The sequence below is a fragment of the Colias eurytheme genome, chromosome 1, assembly GCF_061535395.1.
Source record: "Colias eurytheme isolate Ceu_HAF_F1 chromosome 1, ilColEury1 Martin Lab GWU primary, whole genome shotgun sequence".
NCBI lineage: Eukaryota > Metazoa > Arthropoda > Insecta > Lepidoptera > Pieridae > Colias > Colias eurytheme.
In genome coordinates, this window is record NC_142980.1 from 4624027 (window position 1) to 4643386 (window position 19360).

The window sequence follows — 19360 nt, forward strand, 5'->3', positions numbered from 1 at the left end:
AAATATAAATTTACACGAACAATATCGTAAGTGACATTACTGACCAGAGCTTGACCTACACTAGTATAGTAAAATGCATCCAGCTAAATTATAACGAAGCCCTTGGGACTACTTAAATTTTGTTGAAATAACCAGATAGCTGAAAAAATTAGCTTCCATATGCGATATTAAAAGTCTCTGATACTTGTTGTTTAATGGAGTTATTAACGAAAAATGGTTTTTTATTTTTCCTGAACATTTTCACTTTTACGATTACCGGATTATTCGCGGGGGGCGTCGAAGTGTAAATTGAACTCCCGTGTCCCCTAATGTTTGTATGAGGCACATGCTTTATACATCTGTTTCACTGATCGATTTTCTTTACGGAAAACTTGGTCAGACCTCTGTGTCCAGATTACCAAGGTGGTAGTCTTCGCAACATCTATGTATCTATATATACATATTATGTAACTGTATTCCCGGCGCCGCGACCCGCGTTTTAAAAGAAAAACTCCGTATTTCCGGGATAAAATGTAGCCTATGTCTTAGAGTTCTAACAGACGAACGGCAACTTGTGAACGGCAGAGGCAACTTCAGCCGACGCCACATGTCGACGGCAGCAGTCGATATATTAACTGTCATCGACATATTAACTGCTGCCGCCGACGCGTCGACGACTGACGTCGACATGTGGCTACGGCTGAAGTAGCCTCTGCCGTTCGCAATTTGCCGTTCGTCTGTTAGAACGCTTATTCTGGGTCTTCAAATAGTTACATATACAAACATTGTAATCAGCTCAGTAGTATTTGCGTAAAAGAGTAAAAACATTCATCCATCCATCCTCACAAACTTTGCATTTATAATATTAATAGGATAAAACTCAAATACTCATTTGAAGATATTTCATAGACTACGTCTCATTAAACTTGCTTTTTAATCATCAACGAGGATTATTTTATGAAAGGCTGGTTTTATACGCCAGCGCGATCGAGACTCGTTCAGAATTTATTATACTGCTCGAATTCAGATTTCAGAGCATGAATCATTATTGCAGCAGTGGCTCTGAGTTTCGATGCTTCAAAAAATATGATACGTTTCAATATTTTATGAATCCAGATGATGTCGAGTTTGATTTATGAGACAGATTGAATATTTGTTATTATGAGTTTTATTTTCATAGAATTAAGCTTACAAGTTGTTTATAGCTATTATAAAATTATAACTATTTAAAAGCTATCACTCCAACCTTTCCATTCACATGTCTTTTATAATAGCGTATTTCACTTTTAAGTCCTTTGAGATGTACTACTTACTAGGTAGTAAAAAATAATAGCAATAAAGAAATAATTGCGCACTTTATTACAATTTTGACATAATTTATTTTGTTTCAGAGGCTCGGGTGGTGGTGGAATGTTTGGAGATGTCAATATATCAGCAATACTGGACTCTTTTAGTATAAGTTACGATAAAAGAGTAAGGCCCAATTATGGAGGTTAGTCACACACACACACAAACACTGAACAAAGATACTAAATCACAAATTAACTCAAACAAATCCAACACTGAAGAATATTAAAACAATCCCGTAAATACTGAATTGGCATTTCGCGAAAGTTTCCTATCGTTTATATTTAAACTAAATAACGACTAAAATCATATTATTTGTCCTTAAAGTGGACACAACAAAGCAATTTAACTTGATAATCAATTTTCCCCTTGAAATAATATTTATTAAACTAGCTTTCCATCCGTAACTTCATGGGTATTTTACGCTGTCGTGCGATCGACGTTCTCCCTTTAAGTTTTCATTCCTAACACCCTTTTGTTTTATTTTCACAGTAAAATGTATCTTATCCCGTATATAAAGGTTTCAAATTTCTTAAATCAAACGTTGCAAACTGCAAAAACGTAACAGACAGACAACGGTTAAAGCAAGACGCGTATCAAAATGTATCAAACAAACATACTGCATTAAAATCTAACACGTCATAACCCATTGCATATGATACTATTCATCAACATAAATAATTTAAGTATTTTTTACAACGCCGTGATCAAAACCGAACCAAAATTTTAGCGGTAGAATCTTCGTAGACTTAACAAGTTAGTACAATAGTATCTCTAGAGGGCTGGGGACATTGCACTGTCTCTCCCACGATCGAAGCCGAATTAACCCGAGAGGACACGAACGTCCTACAGACACCCGACTCTCTAACTCCTACGTTTTACTGCGTTATCTCGATAATAAAATCCTTGTTACGCTTCTCTACGAACATAATATTACTATAGTGAAAATTGTTTAAAATAAAAAATATAAAAATGTATTAATATTCACTTAACATGAAATATAGCCTACTGATATTCTAAAAATCTTTATCCGTAACTTACTAGCAGTTATTAAATCAATATAATCATAATATAAAACATAAACTACAGAAAATATAGTAAAAGTAAATTAACAGCATTAAAATAAAGATTTACTGACAGGAACATTTGTTATAAGCTTCTTAAATGTATTTCCTTGGTACTACAGTTTTGACTATAGAGAAGTTTCTAAATATGATTTTATTTCTAATCAGACACATTGACTAAATACATTGGTTTTAAATTAAAAAAATATACCTAGTATATCTAAATGTTCATATTATTGTGAAAAGCACAATAAATCATACTTTAAACTAATAATGCAGCATCAATTAATATTGAGTTATGTCAAAATTAACTATAGGTAGGTGTTTCTAATCACATCATAAATTGAACGGCAACAATAATTACCTCTTGAATGCGGACGTTATGACCTGTCATGTTATTGTTTAGCAGCTTTTGTTAACAATTGGGTAGATCAACTACGTATATAAGCTGAGAAATGTATCGAAAACGCGCTCAAAATACTAGTTCAAACTCGCTAGTTTAAGACTTAAATAACGATCAGTCACCTTTTTTTTTTAAATTAACAATTAAAAACTGTGTTGCATTTTTACACATATAAATGTTATCCCCGCTCCGCTCCTGTTGGTCTTAGCGTGATGATATATTATAGCCTTCCTCGGTAAATAGGCTATCTAAAACCGAAGTAATTTTTCAAACGGGCCAGTATTTCCTGAGATACAATAAATAGCGCGTTCAAAGAAACAAAAAAAACATGCTCTTCAGATTTATAATATCATAAAGTATAGATTTCAATAACAATTTTATCACAAAAACAGCCAACAAAGAGATACCCACAAAACTGAAAACGTTCTCATTATGACGTCTATAATGATTACAAAATGACCATTATGTCCTTCCCAGTTTATCGAATCATCCAGTCAATTACTGGATCACTGGATTTGTGACAGCTCAGCGACCTGCATTGTCAATTAGCCTTGTCTTGTTGGAAATGTTTCGGTGAGATAACACTAAACGGTCTATGTTAATTATTTGGTTATTAAAGGACATTATTGGAAAGTTATTTCTATTAGTAAAGTTCTTTTTAACACGCTTATATAAATTTCATCTGTAAGTTTGTATGTAACGACTCCTTATATTCGATTCTATAGATCCTATATACTCGATTGTCCCAAACTTTAAACGAACAGACTTAATTCAAACTTTGTACGCTTAACAAGGATCAGAATTAATACAATAATGTTATGAGTTTAAGCGAGCTTTTAGTTTTTCTTAAAGAAGTGAACTTAATAAAATAACATTTCAACACGATCCGACAATTTCTAACAGCAATTAGACCTAATTGAAATGACCTTTCTAATAATTACGGCTTTCTTTCAGATTAACCATTAAAACAAGACTCTTTTCTTAATGAGCCTAATAGATAATTCATACACTTTCTGATTATTAGTACAGAGTCAGTAAGTACATACATTTTACATAATATAGGCTCAATGGAACATAACAAAAATAATAAGTCTCGTATTATTAAGAAATCAACTGCTTTGTTAGCAAATCGTATGTTGAAGACTTGATGCAAAGGAATTTTACTTATTTATAAAGTTAACGAAAATAGCTTTATTTGTGACCTATAACCAGACAAAGAACGTCAATCATACTCGAAATTCCCGTAATATTTTCATAATTATTCCCTTGTTAAATTAACATGATAATATAACACACTGAAGGGTGATACGTCTAGTAATGCGGCTACGAGGGTTGTATTGTTCTTTAAATTAAACCTGAATGTACTGAAAATGAATAATAAATATGAGCAATAATTGCCAATTGTTTTCACTTAACGTATTAATTTGCCATGTTTCATAATCCTATTGAATCTTTCGGCGTATAATTTGTTTTACCATTTATAATATTTTATCCTGGACGTGGAGTTGCATTAATTATTATCCGTTATTGCCGGTATAGCTTACGAAAATTTAACACACTAGCGGTCCGGCTTCGCTCGTGGTATATATTTACGTTTTCTCTCCATAAGAACCATGCTCGTACTTCAAGGAATATAATAAAAAAAAAATATCGAAATCGGTCCACCCGTTCACGCGTAATGCCGTGACCAAGGAAAACGGGTTTTATTATTTTTGGTAATCATAACTTGTTTATTATATTAATTTGTTCTAAAAAGTTAAAATAAGATTCGCGTTAGTCTAGTAATAAGTATTTTTTACTCTATATCTAGAGGATCCAGCTTGTAATTCCTAGGCTATTGACGACGCGGTTGGCGCAGTGGTAAAGTAACTGCCTACTGAGCCGACGGTCCCGGGTTCGATCCCCGGTCAGGGCAAATATTTGTGTGATGAACTCAATTATTTGTTCTTGGGTCTGGGTGTTATTATCTATATATGTATTTATTAAATATTATATCTATCGTCGCCTAGTACCCACAACACAATCCTTAATTGAGCTTACTGTGGGACTAGGTCGATTTGTGTAATAATGTCCTATAATATTTATTTATTTATTTATTGAAAATTTTGTAGGGTAAATAAAACTTTTTTAAAGATAATATGAAATAGTTAATACCGTTTTAATACTTTATAACTAATAATTTATTATATAGGTACTCTATTCTCTATCATTTACTGATGAGGTATTTATGTTTTCGTTCTACCGTAACTACTAAAAGAGCAAAATTATTATCTTTTCTCGAGTCTATCTATATTTTACTATACAACTGAGTTGTAAAGTAAAATACGAGATTAAACAGTTTATCTTATATATAAAATTCTCGTGTCACAATGTTAGTCTGCATACTCCTCCGAAACGGGTGGACCGATTCTCATGAAATTTTCTGTGCATATCGGGTAAGTCTGAGAATCTATTTTTCATATGTACCACGGGCGAATCCGGGGCGGACCGCTAGTAAAATATAAATGTGCTTGCTGAATTTTCACAAAACACTAAATTTCCTGACGAAAGTATTAAAGAACAAAAAAACTGTCATGTTCGAAAAGTAGTAAAATACAGTTAACAGACAAAATTCAATTCAATTATTTAACTATCATTCCACATCCCACATATACGTCAGTCATAAAAAAAATTATTCATCCAAACATTTTGTAAATTCCGTGAACTGAGTCAGAAAATCACGATAAAAATGTATCGTACAAATTGCAAAGAATAAAAACAGTTTGTCATTCAAATATTCGAATAAAAGCGGTATTTAATTTGTTTACAACGGTACCAAATATTTAATTTTGTCCCGATGAATATTGCGGTAGCGTTGGAACAATATTCAAAGGGTTTATACACACGTAGTTCCGTAATTAAATATTGGTTTTTCACAGAGGTTTTACTAACGGTACAGTGTTATTTTACAATTTTCTAGTATCGCACGTTTTCATGGATGTTTTTCAAAAGCTTTTGAGTACTTGCGACATGTTTTTCAATACCTAATTTATACGGAGATTTTCATTATTGTACTTACCTTTCATCCATTCTGAAAATGTCGACAAAAGCGCTAATAAAGTTTAGTAAAGATCAAATCAATCAATCAGAGTACATTAAAAATGTGTAGGTAATTATTACATTTTTTCATTTGGTTTAGCATGGGATACAGCTGTCATGTTAATTATCACTATTAGAAGATAAAGTAACATTTAAAAACATTAAAAGAAATGCAGTCTAACGACGTGAACGTTAACTTTATTTATGAAGGTACCATTTCAAAAGTATCTCTAGAGAATTTCAGTCTAGACGTTTTCTTGAATATATTTTAGCTACTCGCATATACTTATTATGACTTTATAAATGTGACGTATTCAATAAATTTGTGAATAAAATATACTTTTCACTGTTTTAAAATAACTTTTTCTTACTCGACTTGACTTTTTAATGTTCGATTCAAATACTTTTTAAGCTCATACACATACAACGGAATTAAAAGATTCATTAGGTACGTTGATATCAATAAAATTAATACTAGGTATTTAGTAAACATATATTAGTTAGGAGTATTTCAAAACCCTGTTATGAAACATAAGCTTTTAGCTCTCAATAACTACAAACTCAAGCTCGACTAATACTCTTCAAGCGTAGATTGAACAGGTACCTTTTAGGGACGCGCGTACCATCTTAGACCACATCTCAGCTTAACATCAGGCGAGATTGTTGTCAAGCACTTCCCTATTCTCAATAAAAAAACCTCAAATTTCCCAATACACATGTCCATTCTTGGAAATAAATCTTCCAATCTTTACAAATAGCATGAATAGGCACAATTTGACTTGCTAAATTAATTGTTCATTTGACGTATCGACACAGAATACTTAATAGTAGCTAGCGCTATCGATGCAGCCAGCTGGCGCCAGTCGTGTTGTAAATGGATTTAACTACGTTTTCTGCACTGTCATTTTATTGGGCTACAAAGATAATAAATATGATGTGTTTGTAATTTATCGTTCGTTGTTAAATTGGGACCGCCTCCATGGTACAGTGGTTGACACTTGAGCGTTAACCGAGGGGGTCCTGGGTTCAATTCCCGGTTCAGATTAAGAAAAAAAAATGTTTTGGTGTGGCAGGACACAGAAGGCAGATCACCTACTTGACCGTAAAGAAAATCGATCAGTGAAACAGATGTATAATCGGCCCGCGGGACTTCATTTTTTGTTAAATTGGAAAATTCGTTGTTAAATGAGTTTTAGGGATTGATTTTCTGAAGGTATTGATAATTGATGATGAATGAGCTAAAAGGATATTTCCATATTGCAATAATAAAAATTGTTTTTAACGGCACCACCGTAAGTTACTCTCCCCCCAATTATAAAAATATAGTATTCCAGAAATTACCAGAAACTGTTAAACATTACAATTAGTTGTTTAATAATGTCATATCTTTACTATCGATCCAGAGACTCGATATTAGGACATTATATTAGTAGGCAGTGAAACGATTAAAAATCTCAATTCTGTTAATAAATTGCTCTTTTATAATATAATATTATATTGGAATGTGAAAGTTTTAATATGAATGATGAATATGTTATAGCAATTTGGTAATTAGTTTTGTTTGCGGTATACCCGATACTTAATGCGGCTTGTGGCTTGCTGATTGGCTTGTAATAATTGAATCAATGCGATAATTATTTCATATTTAACTACAGGTATGTTCAGTAAAATAGCAAATATACATTTTATTCACTTAAAATTTGTTCTTGCAACGTCATAGGTGGAAATTAAACTTATAAAAATCTTCAACTCTACTAATGTTCTATCTTAAACAGGACAAAACGATGGATATAATATTATTTATTAGGACAATTTGTATAATTTTTAACATAATGTAAAATCACGAATAAAATGCAAATTTTGACCTGTCCAATCACATCAAATATATAAAATAAAATGAACATAAATGGCATAAGAAAGGCATCTTTTTGTAAACCAACACTATGTTATCAACATCACTGCAGTGAAGCTGTTTAAAAGTGTCCATTTATTTTAGAACAAATACAAACAAAGTACATAAAGTTTCAAAAGGTTAACTATTAGAATTCCCTGGTAGTTTATCTTAGAAAGAGCGTCTTTCGAGCCGTTGATAAATAAGGGGACGGTGCTTCGAAAGTACTTCACAAAGTTTTACTTTACTCAATCTTACCTCGGATAAAATGCTCCGGAAATGGTCATAGTAAAAATTCTCCGTAGCTCCGTTCTTAATAGAAAAAAATTAAAATGGACATGCAATTTTAACTGAATTTTCTAAGACACATTAGCGTTAGATCGCGGGTCGGAAACTTTGCAGTTTTCTTGGAAAGATTAGTTTGGAAGGTACTCTATTTTCTCTTTAAGTTCAAATTTCTTGGATAAATTTTGCTAATCACATTTTGAAACTTTGAAGCTAATATCTATTCTTGATTGGGACCATATAATTTTTTAAGTTACGTATAAAACTTCAGCATTATAGCATATTTGTCCTTTTACTGCGTTTCTATGGAATACAATGACGCAAATTGAAACAATTTTTAGAACAGAATAGAAATAATATCATTATAAATAGTAGAAATTATCAAATTACAATAAACAATTTCCAATAATAAAATAATGAAATACGCTTACAAACCTTCCATCGTTTTTGGTAACGTAAGTTGAAACTGCCAAAATATCCCCTGTCTTTTCATTGCAAAGTGACGAACTAAAGTCCTCTCAAAACTTTTCCTTTGAATACAGTGAGCAATAGAATAAATCGTTCATAGAAATTAATAAGCGCCATCCACCGTACAGTTTTGGACGGTGAAACTTTTAACAATGGTAAGCTGAAATAGAGTCATTGGTTTCCGAGTCTAATGGGGCCCCAGTTTAATGGGGCCCCATATGTGAAGGGGTAAAAAAGTAGGGTTAAAAATGAAAAGGTATTTGAGATATAAAAAGTTAAAATGTTATTATATTTGAGATATAAAAAGTTTATTGGGCCCTCTGCGGGGCCTCCGTAGCACGCTACGCCACTGAAACTAGGATACGGTAAAAATATAATAGTGCTGCTTATATTTGTCTCTAAACTCTAACAAAGTGCACATTATATCTGCAATGCGAGTACTAAATATAATGCAGACTCACAAATAAAGGAAAAAGTAATGCTCTTTGTTTCATTGAGACGATACTATTCTGTCTGAGTTTGATGTTCGATTTTATTTGATGTTAATATTCATGCAAATTTTACTTCTGTTGCCTTTGTCCTTATGCTAATGATTGAGTTGTATAATGTATTCTATGACTCAATAAAGATGATTACGCTCTTGTTCAAAATGTCCAATATGTTAAATTATATATATAAAATGTGAAACAAAACACAAAAATATAAAAAGTAAAACACAAAAAAAGGAAAAAGATAATTCTTGCCTGTCCATCATCAAAATAGGAAAAACCTAGAGAAGAAATAGAGAAAAAACTCTACGCTAGCGTAAAGCCGTTTAAAAATATTAATTAAGTATATATTCAAACAAACTATTTTTTAAGAACACTTCCATATTAGATAATTATTTAAACTCAACCTAAAACAAAAACAGTAAGAAAATAATAGCATATTAATTAATAAACCAAACTTCCATAAGTAACAAACTATTATAATATTTCAAGATGAAATGCCTACAATTTTCCCAATAAACACGCCCAAAACACGTATATACTCGTATTTACTCAGTTATATTTGCGAGGCGGTTCAGAATTAATTGGGTCACTGCAATAGTTACCTATAAGCTCAGAATATTACAGAGTTATCTGTGACTAAATTTATTAGCTCTCGTGTTTCGTGTAAGTTATATTAATTTCTAATTTCATTCTAATCTAATGGTAAAAAATGTAATATATTCACTTTAATTCATACAATTTTTAAATTACTCTTGTATGAATATAATATTACGAGTATTAACTTGTATAAAATAGATATAAAAGGTAACAATATATTATAAGTTATCCAAATAGACTACAAATTGAGTCAAATTCTTGTATTTCCCACATAAACTCCTCATGAAGTTAGTTACCGCTGAAAATAGGATTGAATTAATTCGTGGAAATCCAATTATCAAAATTAAGCCGATGTATCAATTATTGAAATCCACAACAGCGGCAATTAATTATTAAATGTTACGCTCATTGGAAATTAATCCGATTGTATTAATTTACACTTTTAATTATTTCATATTCGTTACAACCTAAACTTATTAAAATACCCAATGAAGGTCGATTATTATCAACAGTTAAAACCTTTCACATTAGAATAGCCAATGTAAATAAAGCAGAGATATATTGTAGTCATAGATAACAAGATACAGCGCTAGGTATTAAATATTGAACGTCGAGCTTTAAGCGAGAGCCTGTGTAACGAGGAACGATTCATCGATAAAGCGCAAGTGTGAAAGAGACAGCTCCATGCAGTCGACCCTGTTATATTATGTACTCCACCTGAAGCTCGCTATGTAATATTTAGTGCCCAGTTCTGTAAACATTATGTTCTGCAAGCTCTGCCCACAATAACAGGAAAGAGGCGTATGTATTTATACTATATGTATATTATGTAGTGTTTCTGCTAAAATGATTCGTAAAACATGAATATAACGCTAGGAAAGGTCTTTCACATCGCACCTTCAGTATTGTTTATTTTCAGTTATGTACAGGTTATATTTCCTCTCTCTGGTATATTTGAGTGCATTTTAAGATATAATTGCAGTTATTAGGTGAAAACTGAAAGCTGAAAAGGACCTGAATCGACGTAACAAATGTACGAAACAGGTTTATAAGGTTGTGTCGAATTTAATAGAAGGCAATAGGCTGAAACCTATTCAATCTAAATAAAAGCAATATTTTCATAACTTCTACTAATAATAGCTTACAGATAGAAAATAAACATAGCGTTTCGTCGCATATATAGGCTAATATTATAATTATAAATACATTTCGAAACAACTTGATGACAAAATGGCCAAATTGAGAGCATAATCTTATATATAAAAATGAATCGCAAAATGTGTTGGTAAGCGCATAACTCGAGAACGGCTGAACCGATTTCGATAATTCTTTTTTTATTATATTCCTTGAAGTACGAGGATGGTTCTTATGTAGAGAAAACGTAAACATGTACCACGGGCGAAGCCGGGGCGGACCGCTAGTCTTATATATAAAAATGAATCGCAAAATGTGTTGGTAAGCGCATAACTCGAGAACGGCTGAACCGATTTCGATAATTCTTTTTTTATTATATTCCTTGAAGTACGAGGATGGTTTTTATGTAGAGAAAACGTAAATATGTACCACGGGCGAAGCCGGGGCGGACCGCTAGTTATATATAAATCTGCCAAAGCTGTAATAATTTGAATGACTACTTGTTAAATCAGATTATATCAAAGTACAATATAAAACAATTTAAAAAAATATTTTTTTTATAATATCTGTGATGTGAGATTATCAGTAAAACAGTATCCATTAAAAAAAACGTTTTGCTCCTTTGTTGGCAAATGCATGTGGGTATAACCGAGAACGTTGCCAAATTTTAAATCGATACAGTTGCATAATACTTGTATGACCTCAAACAAGTTAGCCGTAATGGTAGTTTTAAACCGTACCTAGAAAAGTTCTAAAATATATTCGTTCAGGATAAAAACTTTCTTTATGATAAATTAAATTGTTACGTCAAAGAAAATGTTTTACAGCATTTCATTTTACATTTCAAAATGATACGTTTAATTATTACGCTACATAAATGTTTTAACACTTGAACGTAATAATATGTTCGTAAAATAAATTGAAGTTGAGTGCTCACCTTCAAATTTCACGCATCAAAAAATTTCCACTTAAGCCTACCCTTTTCTTCTTATAACAAAAGATAAGCTCACCCTCGCTCCATGATAAAAATATAAAACGGAGATTTTTCAAATTGTTATTTTTATCCATTCCACATCTACAAGCGCGTTTTGTTTTACGGCTACTAAATTTATCTACGATCGGGTTATAATTCTGAAAATGAGTACAATTAAAATAAAAAATAAAACTTGCCTGTGCGAGATAAAAAAAACTATCATACACATGTTATATCGTTTTCAGGACCACCCGTGGAAGTGGGGGTTACCATGTACGTGCTCTCCATCAGCTCTCTCTCTGAAGTGAAAATGGTACCTTGTTTTCAAAGCAATATAAAGACACAATGCATTAGTAAATCACCAGCATTACCGTTCATCGTAGCACCCGTGTCCACGGTTCGATTGCGATCGTGCACGATGACCGTAACCACGGTTACCGTTACATCGTGCCCGTTTATCCGCACGCACCCCGCGCCTTTCGTTGCTCAGGCGATGGGCACGTCTCAGACCTTTGGTTTGGTTTTCACGGCGCGAGGAGCGAGCGACACTTACCATTGGGCTTGATTGCAGGTCCGCCAGTGGAGGTGGGCGTCACCATGTATGTGCTCTCTATCAGCTCCGTCTCCGAAGTGCTCATGGTACTCGTCCCTGTCAGCTCACGCTTGTCTCGGTCGTTCAGCCGCGCTGAGCGACCGAGCAGCCCTAGACACGAGGCTGCGAGCATGTCTACGTTTTGTCCAGCAAAACGCCCTTGTCCGCCAATTTGCTTTCTTATCATGATCAACATTGAAATATTGAAACCATGATAAGAAAAGCAATCTGTGTATACCTAAATTGTCTAATTGTGTATAGCAGTTCTCGTAACTCCAACGAAGTCGCTTAGCATGATGACATTTCTTAGTAACCTGTGGCGAAGTTCCTAAACGTCCCTGGCTTTTGCAATGTATTTTAACAATAACCGCTTGAACTTGATCACAGGGAGTCTCAGAAATCTTGAATTGCAAAGGCATTTTTGATAATTTTGTTACGTAATACTTCACACTGCGTGGACTTGCGACGACTGTGCAGTTTTATTTGTCAGACATTTCGTAGTTGGTTGTGATTGTATCTGTGGTACTTGTATCTACTGGAATACTGCCAACGTAATCGTAACTTTTCACGCTCTCCAGTAAATTGGGGCACCGGTATTTCACGTCTTTAGAGCTCTAGTTTCCTTTCGATTGCTTATTTATTCCTTTATGTATATAGTAGCCACTGTCGCGGACAGGAGAACCTTTCCAAAGTACTTAATTATGACAGAAAAGTGGAAACCAAATCAAAAATATAAGGTCACATTGAACGTGGCTGAATTGCAAAGGATTAATTGCGTGATGAGCATCAAAGATAACAAAGAATCATAATGTTATTTTTCCTTTCAATTTAAATGAAATAAATGGGCTTGTACGCTTCAGTTTAAAAACTGCTTTATCGAGCCGTGGGTGCCAGCTTGCGCCAACACCCACTAAATACATTGTCGTCCCAACCAATAAGAAGCCACTTGTCCATTCGTAGACCACACTTATTTCACTACCTAACTTAAACACTCCACACACTTCCGCATAGCTTTTCTTCACTTCACTGCACAAATGTTTGATCGGTAATTAGTTTGTATATTTGTTGTAAATGTTTTACGTGTGAAAATCGCAGCCTTCACAATACAGCATGCAAGTGTTAGATGTTATTCATAGTAACATTATTTATGGCATAAATTACACAGGTTTGGAAACATTCTCAGTACCTGTGAAATTTATTTTGTGAATATTGAAGATAGTGAGTTTATCCTTTGTGTATCTTCAAATGTTTTAATGATTGTAGGACTTCACGCTGGATTTCTACTTCAGACAATTCTGGACGGACCCGAGGTTGGCATATAAGAAGAGGCCAGGGGTAGAAACATTGTCAGTCGGCTCGGAATTTATAAAAAATATTTGGGTGCCAGATACATTTTTTGTCAACGAAAAGCAATCGTACTTTCATATAGCAACTACTAGTAACGAATTTATACGCATTCATTATTCGGGATCTATCACGAGGAGTATCAGGTAGTTACTGAGGTTCAAGAGGCCTTTACAATTCATATGTTGATTCTTTCTTTTTATTTTTTAATGCCACACATTGGCCCAAAAACATGCACACTGATAATAAAAGAACTGGTGTTATATTTAATTACTGTATTTAAAACCAATTACAGATTGACAATTACAGCATCCTGCCCAATGAACCTTCAATACTTTCCGATGGATCGGCAATTGTGTCACATCGAAATAGAGAGTTGTAAGTATCTTGAAATTTGTTAAGATATCATTAATTGTATAATTAATAATGTTAATGTTAATGTTAATAATTGTAATTTAGGAAATCTGTATATTAATTGAATAATATAATATAAGCCACGGCACTATAGATGAGTTATAATTTATTGTACCCCTGCAAATATAAATATATATTCAACTCACGCTTCATATGATATATATCGTAAAATATTAATGTTACCTTTCCCTTATAAAAGCATCGGCATTTCCGATGCGTAAATATTACGAGTAAAATTTATGATGATAGAAAAATAGGCAATTTATATTTTAACTACATCCGTGTGCTCACCAAAGGCAACCATTTAATTCTTAACACAGTGCAATTTTCACTAGGCTTCCCAATATTGTGTTGTGACCACTTTCTTGTATCACAGATGTTATTCAGGGTATCTCCTGTGAGCACAAGCGTAATAACGACGACACGTGCTGTGATTCCCTCGTGTTATCATTATTTTGGAGTCTCCTTCTCGCATACAGCACCCGCAGAAGGCAGACACGTAAATAGTAAGCCTGTGTCCTCACGAGCATATGCTAAACTGATTTTGAGACATCGACGCTGTGATTGCTGAGCGGGCCGAAGGAGGCGGGGTCAGCAGTCTGCTCAACCACCGAGAGCCGTGCCGCAGACACTACTGCACGCACCACAGTACTATACCACACAGTACTAGGCAACCCCGCACCCGAGAATTGCCACTCATTCCTCGCACCACGCGCTACCAAACTCTACTAGCACAACTTTCTTGCCAGCACTTGCATGATGTATCTTGCTTCACATTACTATGTTACTTTTTTATATACGTATATTTTATGAGTACATGTACAATTAGAAATAGATGTTTACCTTATTTCACGCAGTAGATAAATCCTTATAGATTTATATTTTTCTATCATCCCCACCAAGCCGACTCGAGTTACTGAACTCGGCTCTGCTCGGTTGTCTAAACGTGGGTCCCATCGTCAACGGCTGCGTGTGGGATGCGCGATGCTCCACAGCGTAAGTGATAGCGTTTTGTGTGTTTGGCATGTCTCCGGAGTCGGATACACAATGAGAGACATTCGGTACCATTGGAAAGACGGCTTGGCGAGCGTCGGCATGAGTAATGAAGTTCAGCTACCGCAGTTCCGGGTCCTCGGGCACCGACAGCGGGCAACTGTTGTTACGTTGACCACAGGTAAACTATTTAGCATCAATCGCTATCCTTTGCATTATCCATCCATAATCCGCTATCGACCCCGTCTCCCTCAGCCCGTGCGCAGATACCGTGGCACTCGCACAATTATACATGACACGACAATCGCACGATAAGACGCGAAATCAAGCTCGAGAATCCCTGCCTTTGCCCCGACCGAATGACGACTCGTGTAGCAAAACCCATTGAAATGGGTCTGGGGTTATTTCATTTATCTATGTGCTGCGCACAGTCGGCTACACCATGCGAGACATCCGTTACAAATGGAATGAGGGGCCCAATTCAGTGGGCGTCTCCAGTGAGGTGTCTCTCCCGCAGTTCAAGGTGCTTGGTCATCGACAACGTGCTATGGAAATCTCCCTTACGACAGGTACTTTACTTGGGGAAAAAATGGACTAAGAGACGAACAAAATCATTACGTAACATGAAACACTGGGCATAAAAACCACGAAATTGTTCACGTCCTGCTTTTGTATTTTTGCACTAGCAACACTGAGTGATGTCTTTAGTATCACAGTGTATAATATATTATATTAAAGATAAATAAATTAAGTTATTATTAAAATACCTCATAAGTTTAATGATAGTTTATGTTTATGACAATTACTATTATGATAGAGAGTAATGACTTATATTTGACATACATCTAAGCATTCATTGACGACTTACATCTTTGTTACAACTTTTTTTGCAGGAAATTATTCAAGACTGGCATGTGAGATCCAATTTGTGCGGTCAATGGGATATTATTTAATTCAAATTTACATTCCATCGGGTCTCATTGTAATCATATCATGGGTTTCATTTTGGTTGAATCGCAACGCGACCCCTGCACGTGTAGCATTAGGTGTGACAACGGTGTTGACGATGACAACTCTTATGTCCTCGACAAATGCAGCTTTACCAAAGATTTCATACGTTAAATCTATTGATGTGTACCTGGGCACCTGCTTCGTTATGGTCTTCGCCAGTTTATTAGGTAATTATGATTTGTCGATTTATGCAAAGCGACATTTGATTGTTAGTGTATAAGGCCTGGCTATTGCAATGGTGACTAACTAACGTGCTACAGGGTACACTGCTCGATAAAGAAAAGTAAGAGTATTCTCCGTCTTTTCAGAATATGCTACGGTGGGATATATGGCTAAGAGAATACAGATGAGAAAGCAAAGATTTATGACAATCCAAAAAATTGCTTCTGAGAAGAAAATGCCAGTAGATTGTCCGCCTGTCGATGCGCATACACTTTCTAAAATGAATACAATTGGTAGATGTCCACCTGGACGACCATCGGTAATAAATTAATATGCAATAATTGTTGTTTAAAAAATACGCTTTATTTGTATTGTATCTACTTATGAATTCATCCAATATAATTTTAGGAAGTACGATTTAAAGTCCACGATCCCAAGGTGCATTCAAAAGGTGGTATTTTAGAAAACACAATCAACGGTGGAAGAAATTCTGAGGACGATCCTTCGGCGCAGCCTCCACAGCTGATACAGCCTGGAAAGGTAATAAATTTTGTTACGGGTTTTTTTTTAATTTCTAACATGTGCTTGCGTATTTTGCGTTCTATGCAGTTATGCGAATGTACGAATATATGTCTCCTGAATGCAAAGTGAATATTGTTATAAGACTTGATATAATAAGATTGATACTATTGTAATCTTTATCAGTGTTGATGCGTGTGTATTGATAGAATAATGTTATAGATCTTGTTCCTTTTAATGTCATAGACGGTAGCATTGTATTGTTGCAGGATATCAGCAAGTTACTCGGAATGACACCCTCAGACATCGACAAATACTCGCGCATCGTGTTCCCGGTGTGTTTCGTCTGCTTCAATCTTATGTATTGGATCATTTACCTTCACGTATCTGACGTCGTGGCTGACGATCTGGTTCTTCTGGAAGAAGATAAATAGAGGGATCTCAAAGTACCACTTATTTTTCCACTCATTATAATGAATAATAATTTGAAACGCGAAACGATCAGACTTATCAGCGATTATATAGAATATTCGGTAGTTGTTTAACATTAAAACGAAAATGAATTTGTAGACATAAACGCGTTTAGCTTAGATGCTAGAATATCGCTAATAATGTATTTGTATATACTAAAAGACTTGATCGATACGAGTAGTAAAGAATAGTTCTAACAATAAGAATTAGTCGTTCTCTTGTAAAGTCTGAAGGATAAGCGACTGAATAGACGTGTCTGGTTTTGTTTTTTATTCGGAGAAGAAATTTACGTTTGGACAGCAATTTATGATATTGGTTTTAGAATGAAATAAAAGGAAGCAAAGGTTTGAATTTTGTATGGATTTATAATTGGTTTCAAATTATTATTACGTGGCAAAATGAGTGGATGTACTTGGTTTCCGCTTTGGAAATTATTCTAATGCTCAAACTTTCTGCTTGAAAACTCATTAGTTTATTAAATGTGTTAAACATAAAAAAAATGTTTATTGTTTGCAAGTTGTATCCATGTTATGATGTTAGACTTTTATTTTAAATGTAGTGGCAAATATCATCTTGTTTATATTTATAGATTTAATTTTACTGTCATAGCTTTATATGGTAATGTGGATCTATAGTTCATGTTTAATTGACTAAATATTTCAGCTTTAAATATTTATATGCATGTTAATTCTTAAATTTTAGGTTTCAAAATATCATTAGGGCTTAAATTATTGTTATATTGAATTTTGTAGAATTATTGTAAAATGAGTAGATGTACTATAAGTATGCTGTATTTTAAAAAGGCATTTTATTTTGTTTACTTTCATGAATTTGTAGAATAAAAAATAAAATTAGCCGCATGCATGCGCGTAAACTTTTTGATAGCATGTTATGTTATAATACTTATATAAATGTAACAGATAAAGTTTGGCTTTTAGCTTCACCTCGTCTCATACCAATCTCCAGCATAGACTTAATCGAATGCAGACATATTGCTTTTGTAAGTAACGTTATTTTATACAAATATTATATTGCTGTCATTTTTATATCAATAATTTATTTACGGAAATTGGGAATGATTTTAATTAAAATGCTGATGTTACCACTAAAGTAATAATTATTATCTAGAATAGCATTATTTTAAAGTCGTGACACATAAGCGCGATCGCAATGAATTCTGTATTGTCATTAAAACATTGTAAGAATATTTTACAAGGAGACTGAGCGATTTTATATGGCGATGATACAGTTAATAACGACGTTCTCGCTTTCGTCTAGTCAATGCACTGATAATTTTAGAAATCGGATTAATGTTTAAGAAATCGGTCGTTTGTAAATACGTGTAGCTGTTAGCTCTTAATGATACTAATTATTCATTTCCCTTTTAATCCCTCGCAGTTGCTTAGTATTCTTTAATTAGTTAAATCGATGCGATATAGCGATTTTTCCGAGGAAAAACTAAGCATCTGTGAGGGCTCATCCCGCAGTATCGACAATCCTAGATCTAATAACCTCGGCTTACAGCTAAAGTCCGCTTTCGTTTCCTCCATTCGTATCATTGTTACACAATTCCTGCTGGTTCCCACAGTACCGTCGTGAGCATCTTATTGAATTGTGTCTCATTCAATAGTTTAGAAATCGCACCGTAGTCCGACACAACGCTTTGAATAGTGTAGTTATTTCTTTCGCCGATGTCTGTTGAAGACTCCATGTAGTTGACCGCCAATTGAGCATTAGATCCGTTGTTATAGCGGGAATCGAGATCGCGCATGCTCTCACGTTCTTTGCCCCAAAGAACACGATGGCTTCGATTGACCGTTCCTTCCTTAACAACACCACAACCCTCGACTATCTGACATGCAGAGCTCCTGTCTTCAGCTATGACGTGAATGTGCGCCTTTACGAACGGGTTCCTTATTAGTTTACGAGTAATTTTAATGAGAATCACTGCCCCATGCATAAGTACACCAAGATCTCAATACTTTAGTGAATAAAGCAATATAGCACTGTAATTATTATACGTGTTGTTTTACGTAATAATGCTAGATGTCTTATAGAATTCGAATATTAATATTTACATCGCAATAACACGATACACGTTAATTCGTATTTATATTAGTGGTGTCGAAGCGTTACTCGGGTGA

General features: G+C 34.2%; 2 protein-coding genes across 2 annotated transcripts in view; one reads left to right on the forward strand and one right to left on the reverse strand.

The window, feature by feature from the left end:
- The first annotated feature begins 586 nt into the window (after nucleotides 1-586).
- On the forward strand, nucleotides 587-17550 carry LOC149910976 (gamma-aminobutyric acid receptor subunit beta-like). Its single transcript, XM_090107065.1, has 11 exons — nucleotides 587-684; nucleotides 1371-1471; nucleotides 11956-12023; nucleotides 13566-13792; nucleotides 13942-14024; nucleotides 15097-15234; nucleotides 15485-15622; nucleotides 15947-16231; nucleotides 16373-16545; nucleotides 16635-16766; nucleotides 17015-17550. The coding sequence occupies exons 1-11, from the start codon at nucleotides 587-589 to the stop codon at nucleotides 17177-17179; spliced, it is 1608 nt and encodes a 535-aa protein (XP_089963191.1). The 3' UTR covers nucleotides 17180-17550.
- The window catches only part of LOC149910977 (UDP-N-acetylglucosamine--peptide N-acetylglucosaminyltransferase 110 kDa subunit-like), a 32902-nt gene continuing 30186 nt past the window's right edge, over nucleotides 16645-19360 (reverse strand). Inside the window, exons 8-9 of the transcript XR_016456697.1 lie at nucleotides 17123-17161; nucleotides 16645-16758 (exon numbers count right to left, since the gene is read on the reverse strand). The gene's annotated coding sequence lies outside the window, so the exon portion shown is untranslated. The remainder of the gene's footprint in view (nucleotides 16759-17122; nucleotides 17162-19360) is intronic.

Coding starts and splice junctions, on each gene's coding strand:
- LOC149910976 (XM_090107065.1), top strand. CDS start 587: ATGTCGACGGCAGCAGTCGATATATTAACTGTCATCGACATATTAACT. Junction 13,793..13,941: donor TCTATCACGAGGAGTATCAG/GTAGTTACTGAG, acceptor AACCAATTACAG/ATTGACAATTACAGCATCCT. Junction 16,232..16,372: donor GGTCTTCGCCAGTTTATTAG/GTAATTATGATT, acceptor CCGTCTTTTCAG/AATATGCTACGGTGGGATAT.